This window comes from Acipenser ruthenus, chromosome 3, assembly GCF_902713425.1.
Source record: "Acipenser ruthenus chromosome 3, fAciRut3.2 maternal haplotype, whole genome shotgun sequence".
NCBI lineage: Eukaryota > Metazoa > Chordata > Actinopteri > Acipenseriformes > Acipenseridae > Acipenser > Acipenser ruthenus.
Window position 1 is genome coordinate 35,042,950 of NC_081191.1, and position 12,056 is coordinate 35,055,005.

At 37.2% G+C, this 12,056-nt stretch overlaps 1 protein-coding gene across 5 annotated transcripts in view; it reads right to left on the reverse strand.

Annotated features, from left to right (window-relative positions):
• The window catches only part of LOC117435601 (zinc finger protein 385D-like), a 121,344-nt gene that overhangs the window by 17,313 nt on the left and 91,975 nt on the right, over nucleotides 1–12,056 (reverse strand). For all 5 annotated transcript variants that reach the window (XM_034058919.2, XM_034058918.2, XM_034058921.2 and 2 more), the window contains one exon: nucleotides 4,102–4,206. In XM_034058919.2, the coding sequence (XP_033914810.2) occupies nucleotides 4,102–4,206 (105 nt within the window). The remainder of the gene's footprint in view (nucleotides 1–4,101; nucleotides 4,207–12,056) is intronic.

The following is a 12,056-nucleotide window of genomic DNA, read 5'->3' on the forward strand; positions in this document are numbered from 1 at the left end:
AACAAACAAGATAGCTGCTTCTGCATCCAGCGCTCAAAGAATATCACGGACATTTGCAGAACTTTTTGAGATGTTACAGTAATAAAATAATGACGGATTGCATTATTGAGGAGTTTGGTGATAAAATGAGTGATCAGGAGATGATTTATCAGTATGCACAACTATGAAGAGGTATGTGAAAAATACAGCGAACAAGGGGTGGGGTGGGGCGGGGATGGAGATGCAGTACTGAGTGTCCTGTTGATATGCAGTGCCTTTTAAACCTGTGAAAAAATACTTTTAAACAGCGCGTCTAAAATAAACTGCTCATGTGAAAATAAATTGGACCTGACGCGCCTGAGACGCACTGAATAAATGGACCGCAAAGGGTTAAACCACTATACTTGAAAGACTGTCATCCGTTAGCCATAGATTACAAATTTACTGCACTGCCCCCAGTAGAATCACTGGAGGAGCCGCCTCAGCGTCTTTGTCACACTGAAATCGACTCCAGCACGCAGGACCAGCCTAGTCCACTGGGCCCACAGCCCCCGAGTGGCGGTTGAAAGGGGGGCCACCTCCCAGAGAGACCTCTCCTGCTCCTCCAGCCATTGCAGCACGGGGCGGATGTCTGGGTCCTGGTCTTGTTGGGCCTTTCATTCCACCCTCTCGGCCGATACTCCCATCCGGCATTGTTCCTAACCCCAGCTGGCCAGCTCTGCTTCCCTCTCCTCCCTCCTGTTGCAGTGGGTACATCCCCCATCGGCACAGGGTCGACGGGACAAGGCATCTGGATTGGCATGCTTTTCCCCAGTCCAGTGTTGGATCCGGTACTAGAACGCCTGGAGCTGCTCGATCCAGCGGGCGACCTGTCCCTCCGGCTCCCGGAACGTCATGAGCCACTGAAGGGCAGCGTGGTGCCTCCGGATGATGAATGGGAGCCCGCAGAGGTAATGGCGGAAGTGGCGGACCCCCTCAACCACCACATGCAGCTCCCCTTGGGTGACGCAATACATATTCTCCTGTACTTGTATTCGTAATGAATCTAGAGCTGCTGCTGCATTTTTTAACATGTGTAGGGGTGTTGTGTTAATTTAGTTTGACAGCTTATTAACGTTAGTTTATCTGTTACTTTAATATTAGTTTATTAACATACTTTTACCTATTGTTCTCTTACTTATTCTGTTAATGTCATATGTTGATGCATGTGCATCATGACAAGTAATAAATATTTATTTAGTAATTGATTCATATTTTGTGGTCAACTCCATCTTAGAGAACACTTCGGCTAAGAGAACACTTTGCTTGCTTGGGTGTTCTCTTAGCCAGAGACTGCTGTATTATTATTATTATTATTATTATTATTATACAAATATTATGTAGTAGGAAATGTAATTTATTACCAGTGTTTGAAAAATGTACTGTACTAAACATTTTGACTGAGCAATTTTTGTATCATTAACCTAATGTGTTGGTATTTTAGCTCCATTCACAGACTGTCATAAGGATCAGAATTGCTCAAGCTATGGTTCTGTAGGAAAACTTGTATAAATGATATATGTATGTGTATAATAACAACACACAGATAGTACACAGCGCTTTCTTATGGAGTATACATTTTTTTGTGTAATGCTATTTCTGGTTTTTTGTTTTGTTTCCTGTGCTTTTTTAATTACTAATTACATTTTTTGGTGGCCAAATGAAGCAGGCTGCACTTGCAGTGCTTCAACACAGCCTGAAAACATATTGGAAACCAAATTTAAGACAGCTGCAGGATATCAGACAGAAACTATTTAAATATATCCTCCTGTATTTTAACATGAATTAGGTTATTTGCATTTGGAAAGAACATTTCTCTGGCTAAAAGAAAACTACATGTACTGTCACACTACCCAAAATGTACTACCAAAATAGCATGAGAAAAAGATGAGACTGTCCTTTTCCAGGGAAACCCAAGCAGTGTTAATACTCAGCTTTGCATCTTGCTCCATGAATTTCAAAAATCCCATCAGTAATACGCAGCATCACCAGAAGTGCCAGATCTCATGCATTAATAAAGTATATACATGCATTCAACTAGATTTTATTACCCAACATTTGTAATAAACTAAATGGAAATTAGATTTATTGTGTTTTTCCTCACTGGAAAGGAAATGTTCTCGCTGGTCTTCAGACACATCAGTTGTGCACTGATAGGCTTGATGAACACAATAGAACCTTTTACTCAACTGTAAAGAATAGTGATTGATGACTGAGATGAATGGTGATTGATGACTGAGATGAATGGTGATTACCATGACAAGATCTCTGATGCGGAGAAAATGAGTTGTGCTTAGAATGAATAGCACACAGAATAAATTGCTTTTTTAAAAAATTTTCCTTGGATTCCTAAGGTATTTTTTTTCTGTACTGATAATAAAGTAGTAAAGCACTTTTATCTGACCACAGTGTAAACAACATTGTGGGCAAAATGGATGATCAGTGACACTGAAATGTTAAAAGTGAAAGCACAGACCAGAACACCCAAAACAGGTATGAGTCTTAAAAAGCATGTGGTGTATAACATCTTTCTTCACCTCAGTTTCCACTTGTCACCACATGAACCTTTGGGGTTTTGAATACTAGTGTATTTTATATAGATATTCAACTGATACTATTAAAATCACCAAACACATTTGTGTTATACTTCTTGCATCTGGCCCAGTATGGCTTATCCTTCTCTACAATTAAATGAAATACTAGCCTCTATTAATTGAAGCAGAGCTTCATACACTTGTAATTGTATGGAATTTATTGGATGGCACTGCCCATTGAAAGCGTTCTAGCTAGCTATAGAAAAAAAAACTGTGTTTGCAGATGTTCGTTAACTAATACTTTGGTCATAGACTGAAGTTTGCAGACCAATAAAACATTTGTAGATGATCATCTGTCCACAAGCAAGATCCAGTAGGATGGTGCCACTCTCTACGGAGGCGGAGCTGCAAATGCAAAACTGTACCCTTTGTGGATCTAGATTTACAGTGAAATTAATATTGTTTAAAATAAAGGTATTCAGTTTCAGTGAATACAGAGAGTATCCGTGCCAAATACATGTGCAGACTGTGGCTGGGACTTTATTAATTAACAATCAATTGAGCCCAGCCACAAGTGTATAAAAGAAGCAGTCTCTCCACTTGTGGGTGGATGAACCCTGGGCAAGGAGCAGAGCACAGCAACCAAACCAAACCAAACCAAACCAAAAGGAAGGACTGCAACTCTCCTTTATATTTTCCCAGACTAAAAGCAGGTAACTACCTCCAGAACACTCAGCGATGATTACTTGCCAGCCCAGCATCGACAGCTGTGCCTGTTAATAAGTATACCACTTGTTTATAACCTTGCTCTGCCAGGGCTCTATTGTATATAGTTGTGAGCTATTTAAGGACGCACTACCCTTTATTTGATTAACTTTTTTTTTTTTTTTTGTAAATAAACACACACAAGAGTGCTTAAACTGCCTCATTTCACCTCTGCCTGCTATTTTTACAGCCATTAAAGGCTGCACCACAACGCTGCCCGTTCAAAGTATTGTATTCAGTTTGTATTCGCCGCAGGAGGAGCCCCGCCTCATAAGGCGAATAAAAAAACATATACCACGAATGAGCATTCAATAGTCTGTTTATACCACACGTTTATTTTTTAAATAAGTAACAATCAAATTTGTACATTTTTTATATTAAATCAATTCATTCAGGGATTATTTTACCTGGCAGATCTTTACTTTCATTTTCAACAGACTATGCTTTGATGCGGATTCATTACGAACCCTGTTCATGTACACCACTGGACTGGATTGTAAGCAAAGACAAATTCGAAACTAGTCCCACTAAGCATGTTATTCCACTTACATGGAATAACACAAATGTATCCTACACTAGATATACTCATGCTCCTTGTATAAATATAAATCATTAATACAGAAGATCCACCTCAAAGATACCTGCAGGGACTGGAAAGTGTGCTATTACAGTATGTTGCTTCTCAAAGCTAATAATTTTGTAACATGATTTGCATAAACTGTATAAGTAGCCTCAGTGTTTTAAATAATTTATAGTCGCATATTCTCAAACCCATTTCACTCACCTCTGAATTAAATCTTAACTGGCAGATGTTGCATGGAATGATGTGTTTTCTTTTTGGAGGGACTCCAAATGTGTGATTTATTACTGCCTTCTGAACAGGGTCCATCTGTAGAAAAACAAAATGAGAAAACCAATTAACATTGGTTTTACAGCATACAGTACTGTATAAAACTTCCATCATTAGAATTAGCTTCAATTGCTTCTGTCCGCTCTTCACATTTTAGCATTTTGCTACCTTATTTGTGTCTGCTGTGTTTTCATTATTTGGATGGAAAGAGGATCATACACTGTATGAAAATATTATTATTATTATTATTATTATTATTATTAAATCTTTATTTTACTAGGAAATCACATTGAGATCAAAATCTATTTTGTAAGTGAGACCTAGCAAAGAAAGGTAGCAGCAATACAATACAACATATTACAATACAAAAATACAAATACAGAAATAAAATAATTTTAAAACACAGACAAGTCATACTCAATACAATAAACAATCAGTTAGTGACAATCAATACAGGTGTAATCAACTACTTAAAACAAGCACAACTCTCAATTAAATAATCATGCAGCTTACTCTTGAATTGTAGTAAAGTTATTTGGGACAACAACTTAAGTTTAGACTGTAAGTCATTCCATGACCATGGAGCAAAATATGCAAATGATCTTTTAGCAGCCTCAGTATGCACTTTAGTAACCGTAAAATACAAAAGAGTGTGATCAAAGACTTGTAGTTACTACAAGCGAATATAAAGTATTCATTTATATATGGAGGTAGCTTACATAGTATAGCCTTGTATAAAATAATATACCAGTGCTTCGACCTTCACAATGCCAAAGAGGTCTGGCCAACAAAACCATATAACACACAATAATGAGTACTATTAACTTGTGTTTGTAATATATCTCAAGGCTGCATGATATGTAGGATCCAATTTGCTTAATGTTAAGGGTGATGCAAACCTATAGACTGTGTCACCATAATCAATTTGTGGTAGAAATATACAAGCAATTAGTCTTTTTATTTGTAAATGATCAATTTGTGTTTATTTAAAATGTTTGATTTTGCATTACATGCATTACTTATTTCAATTAAGGAAACAGTGGGTATTTAAAGTCCAGTGACGAGTTCCAAATAGTAAATAGTAAAACTAGAGAAATACATTTTGAAAACACTTCACTTTGAAATGTCTGACTAAAAAAACTATCAGCTAAAAATACTGGATTTATTTTACCGGTTAGCCAAGCAACTTTGCGACTTTACAAATGATGGAGCCTAGAGTGATGTCACAGAGGTTATGGCCTAACAACTAAAGGAATATAATATTCTAAGCTTGTCCATGGCATGTTAGATATACAATGCTATCATTGAGAGGCAGTGAACATTTAGTTTGAACCCTTTCGCTACGGCACCACTAGAAATCGTTCATATATGAACCATGATGTAATAGTGACGTTAGACTCCCATTTTAAGCCTTTTTAAACATCTTACATCTCCAAAGGCTCCAACAACCAATCAGTGATGGTTTTATATACTTTCAAAACTAAATTAAAGTTAGATAGACAGAAATGTAGATGAGTCAGTTTAATTTTTATAGTTTTTTTGTCGGGAGATTTGGCAATCACAAGTGCAAGCTTACCAGAAATCATACTAAATCATCCAAAATCTTTATAAACCCCAAAATAAATTAACAAACTATTAACTGTAGTGAAATATTCACAGGATAAACTTCCAGGATGACTCTCCAATCAAAGTTTTGTATTGTTTTGGAGAACTTGGTCAGTGCAGGCGAATGCCCAGCCTGACAGCAAAATTGTTTTGTTTTTTATTTGTTTGTGTGTTGTTGTTTTTTTTGTTTGTTTAATAAAGTGCGTAACAGCACTTTAAAACTGTAGCTTTCTGGCTCCTGGTGGTAGACAGCCTAGACAGTGATGCTACCCTGTCACAGTAAGATGCTAGAAAATAAGTCAAGTAGACAAATGTTTCAGCTAGTTGCTTCATCAAGTTAATATAAATACAATTGACTGTGTATCAATATATACAGTAAGACACTCATTTTTTTGCCTTTATTTTACCAGTTCAAACTGCATGACATGCAAGTGCCCATTACATTAGTATGCACATCTACATATACAGTAAAAATAGTCACAGAAGAGTAAAATAAATGTTTTGCTGTGCTGCCGCTTCTGACCATGACAACAGCATGAAACCATCAAAAACGATTCTATATAAAAATAGATTAATATAAAGATCAAAAAGCATCAAAAGGAAGACTAACACAGCTAATCCCTTCATACAGTAAATAGTATGGCATTAGTTTTAAATTGTGTGCACATCACATTGCAATTAACCTGTTCAACTCCAGATGAAAAAATGAATGTGCACTCCAGGTACCAGATTGTAATTGGCAATTTTATCCATGAAATTGGTATAAAATAATAATAATCTGGAAAAAAGTCAATGCAAACATTTTTGTTACCCTTTAGCTCCTGTTTACAAGATAGCCACATTCAATAAAGCAAAACAGACACAAAAGTTTTATCTTTTTTTACATTTATATTTTGTATTAACATTGACTGTTTGCTGTGGTATCTCCAACTCTTCTCAATGTTTTCACAGACAGATAGGGATTTTTGCACAGAACACAATTGGATATGTCACCTGATAACTTCCCGACATCAAAACATATATCACATTAGTAACACTGCCTTTGAGCATTGAGACACAGAGACATGTAATCTGAGCTGCAAATCTCAGTACAAAGGGGACGGTGCCAGCACGGACCCCATAGCACGACTAGCACTGCAGAGCACCACTGTCCTACAACCGGAGCACTTTCCTGTGTACTTATGGATTAATGCACTGTGTTATTATTTTGTGAAACATTTTTGTTTGGTACTGAACAAAAAGGTTTCACAAAATAATAACACAATACAGTGATTATTATTAATTAAAAACAGACTATTTTGGCAATTATAAGACTGTACATTCACGTTGTCACCCACACCACTCACCTCCTGACAGGCATGTATACAAAGTGATCAGGTTGAAAGAAAAACATATAATAGATGCAAACCTTGACACATGCAGGTACGGCATGGTACTGCAAGTGCTCTTTCATTTGACATATGTCCTGGAGCTGAAGTGGTTAAGAGTTTGATTCATTCTTTTAACCAGTCTGTCGGTTTAAGGATGGTATGGAGTAGTTTTAATGCCCTTTATTATTATTATTATTATTATTATTATTATTATTATTATTATTATTATTATTATTATTCATTTCTTAGCAGACACCCTTATCCAGGGCGACTTACAATTATTGCTGGTATAAATCTTGCATTACCATGGCCATAAAGCAAGTTCACTGGTCAGTGATGATTTATATGGGTCTTGTTATTAAATGGCTGTTTATTAATATTGTTTTCTTTTTGTTTTTTTTCTTTTTCAGGACCCATTTGGCAGGCCTGGACTGGACAAACAGTGAGTTATTTTCTTTGATGAATGTTATTTTCTCCCAGTGGCAGATTGTTTTGTAACTGGCTGACGTGTTTTAGCCTCTTTGCCATGCCAGATGTTTGGTAAAAGGTAAAGAAACCCTAAAGCAGACAATCTGTTATAGAAGACAGATAACTGCTTTCAGTAACAACAAAAAAAGAATTTGAATATGATGTGTGCCAAATTGTTAGTGATGCAGCCTTACAGCCTTTCTTCTCTGCTAGTCTAAAATGTATGTCTGAAAATAAATTATGGATCTTATTCATCAAATGATTTAAGATGATAATGGAAATCAGTTGCTAGACTACTAAAATTAACCAGCATCATGCTTTCCATTACATGAGAGCAGATGTTAAAACTTCATGCTGATTTGAACTCGGCTCTCGCCAAGATAAGCACCAACTAAGACGTAGCTTTACAGTAAACTAATGTGATCCACCTGTGTCTCTGTCCATTTGTGTTTCCTTCCATATGATGATGTAGATATCCTTCTGTCTGGTGTTGATGGCTGAAGTGTAATGTGGGCTCCAGGGATCAGCTTATTTGCCTCCCTAGCGCATCAGCACACACAATGGCTGTGATGCTGGCTCCGGGGATCAACCACAGTGCGGTCTTCCCAGCGCATCAGCATGACAACCATCTGGATTGAGCGAAGTAGGGTACATCTCTGGGGTCTTCAAGTGGGCACCTTCCATCCTCGGTGTTTCATCGACTAGCCCACGACACCTCAAGAGGGCTCGATGGTGATTCTGGCATCCCAGCATCACCCCCCTCTGTCCCCCACTCAACTCAGCCCAGCTTACTTACCCGTACATCAGAGTTTCTTTCTTTCTATTGTGCCTGAGATCCCCAGCCAGAATCTTTCCGTCTCAATCACAGCCAGTTGCTGCTCCTCTCTGCTGCTTCAGATAGGTTCTTCACTGTGCGACGCAACTCGTGGCCACTGAATCCAGGTTGTAGAGTGTGCCACAAATCCTCGACAATCCACCTCCACTGAGTAAACCCAGACTCTCCATCCTCGCTGTTCCGCTTCAGAGGCTAGTTGAGCATATCGCAGTTTCTTCCTCTCATATGCCTCATCTACAGCATCCTCCCATGGCACTGTTAACTCTACCAGGTGGACAAGGCGTGCTGATCCAGACCACAAGACAATATCTGGTCGAAGGTTAGCGGTGGCAATCTCAGGTGGAAAAATAAGCCGTTGACCAACATCTGCCAGCATTTTCCAGTCTCTAGCAGCTTCCAGTTGTCCTGGGCGAGGATTGGTTTTAACACCTTTTCTTGGTGGTTGCTCTCCTGGGCGGAGGAATGTTGCCTTTTGTGTGTAATGTTTTGATGGACCTGGTGGCAACTTATTGGTCATGTTACGCTTGTCTTCCAATGCTAAGGCCAAACATCGCAGCACCTGGTCATGGCGCCAAGTAAACCGTCCTTGGCTAAGAGCCACCTTACATACTGTCAAAATGTGCCAATGTTGCAGGTGATGAACACAAAAGACATGAGGGATCCTCTCATACCCAGAGGTTTAGGTTCTGTGGTGATGGGAGAACATCATATGTTGACCTGATGAGGAAACTGATCCTGCTCTGTTCCATTGACCATAGGTCTTGCCAGCCAATCTTGTGTTGTTCCACACTCTCCCATCTCATCCATTCTCCCTACTTGGCCTGGGAAACGGCCTTTACGCACCTCATCCTCTCCTCCTGCTTTTGCACCTCGTTGATTCATATTTATTCCATTTTTATTTTATGAAAAAATGGTTGCCTCCTCCTACCCTTCCCATGTTTAACCTATATAACATATTCATTATGGTTACTACTGATATCATATAAAGTCGCTCGAAATGGTAACCTAATTTCTACAAAGCCACCCACTAAAATAGACTCGGATTGCTTTCCCCATTATATAAACATAAGCAGCTGTTATTTTCAAGTGGGTGCTTCTGTTTATGACAGCAGTTTCTAGTGGGCTAAGGATTTAATTGGAAGAAAAATCTAAATAGGATTAAAGAGAAAACACAAGAAAAGCTCAAAAGAACAACATGTTAAACATTTTACATAGATAAAGAAAGAAAAACATAGAGTTACATTTGATTAAATGTATATTTAAGTTTTATTAAATTGGTCTTTTTACTTCAAGAGGGAACCATCAACCTGTTGTCCATTGGCACGAGTGAAGCAAATGGTTATATAACAGAATTCCAGCATACATTTCACACACTGTTTCACAGTTAGGGCTTTGTTCAAGGAAACTGGTCTGACTCCCGTGAACACAGCACAGCTGACACTGCAGAGCCGCCCAAGAAAACAAGCCTGGCATGTGTTACTAAGCATACAACAGGGACTAGCAAATGGAATGTTCTTGCCAAGCACAGGGAAAACACCACACTGAACCCATGAGGTTAAATTCCACAATGTATTTTTAATATTGGATTTTGAAAAATAATGCAAATAATAAGTGTTCTAGATCAAGGTTTCTCAACCTTTTTTTCTGGGCCCCCCTTTTGAAATGTTTCAAGCTGTGACGAATGCATACTGGTCTTAGTGTTGCATCTCAAATTGCATTTTAAAATATCTTGACATATTTAGATATCTGTAAATCATTTGCAGATATTTAATTAATCTGAGATATCTGTAAATAAACCATTTTGAATCTTCATTTCATTTTGAGACCTGTAAGTAATTTGAGATATCTCTAAATTAGTTCCCATGAAAATGTTCTGTGTTTTGATTGGACTTCCTGTCAGGAACAGGAAGTTATTTTAAGATATCTTAAAATCATTTACAGATTATTACTATTAATATTAATTAGTCATTTAGTAGATACTTTTATCCAAATTGACTTACAGAGACTAGGAGGTGTACTATGCATCACAACTGCTGCTGCAGAGTCACTTACAATAGGACCTTGGTTTTACATCTCATCCGAAGGATAGATCACAAGGATGTTAAGTGACTTGCTCAGTGGCTGAGCTGGGATTGAACTGGGAACCTCCTAGTAACAAGCCCCTTTCTTTAACCACTGGACCACCAAACTATCTGAAAATGATTTAAAATGATTTAAAGATATCTGAAAATGTATTTTAGATACCTTAAAATCCTTTAGAGATATCGTCAAATGTTTCAAATATTTAGAGCTATCTGGAAATGATTTAGATTTATCTGGAAATTATTTAGAGATATCTATAAATTAATTTGATATATCTCTAAATGATAATTTGGCTTGCCATACTTATTCTGCATTTTGCATGCTGTCAATAAATTGTATTAATCTTAACCCTTGTGTACATGAACAAATACTTCGAGTCAATCCACAAAATACCACTCACTTATGTGAGGTAGGTAACATTACAGAAAGCATACAGTATACAAACACAATACAGTACTAATATTTGCACAAAGGATCTTTTCTTTTACAAAAAATATGAAAAAAGATACTGTGCAGTTTGTTTCAGCACCATTCTCACATAGGCAAAATATAGCAATTCCGATCTTTAAATCAAAAATATTTCATTATTAATTCTTGAATTATTGAGTTGTTTAAATCTATTACTTCATTTTCTATTCTAGTACATGAAAAAGAAGAAACATCTTTGTTGGCTGCTTTTCCTTACAGTGTCTCACCTTTTATTAACAACAACTTGTGTTTTTGCACTGTTTTATCTGCTCACTGATAATAATAAAATACCAACTTAAGCCGGTCTCAGCCCTCACAATGTTTGAATGAATGCAGACATTTAGAAAACATGTAGAGAAAAACGGATTCTTAACACACACACAGGCATTGGCAAATTACATAGAATTTTCCCATTCAAATAATTGTATTTACACTATTGTAAATTGTATTGTATTGATCCAAGCAGCATGCTCATGCCAATACATCTTGCTGCCTTGTCCAGTTTGTCTAATTTGATATATCTTATCTTTTGCTGACTGTGATGTGAAAATCACAACAAAGTCTCTGGGAACCAAAAAAACATGGTGCTACATGAAGGGCAATGAAGAAACAAGGGCCTTTTTAACACTCTGAACAACATGCTCTTCTAACACAGAATTACTATGCAAATACCCTATAATTACCCTTGTCAGAATCTGAGCATAAAACCAGTTAGTGGAACAGTTTGCATGAATTAAAAAAAAAAAAAATAGAGGAATTTTTAGTGTAGTTCCTTCTTCTTGCTGTGATATACATATTTGTTAGGTATACAGGTATTAGAAAATATAGAACAGTGTAGGCAAATATGATTTTTCTTCATGTTTGCCTGTAATATCTCCCTAGCATGTTTCTATTTTTGCAGTTGATGTGTTATCTAATATAAATCAGAAGAATCAATGATGCATCTTATAGTCTGAATACAGCTGCACTGTACTCAGTAACTTAGTGCTATTAGCCTTAAGTGGGATTAATGGTCTGTCCTTGGTGATCTTCATACCTATCAGTTTCAAATTAACATTCTC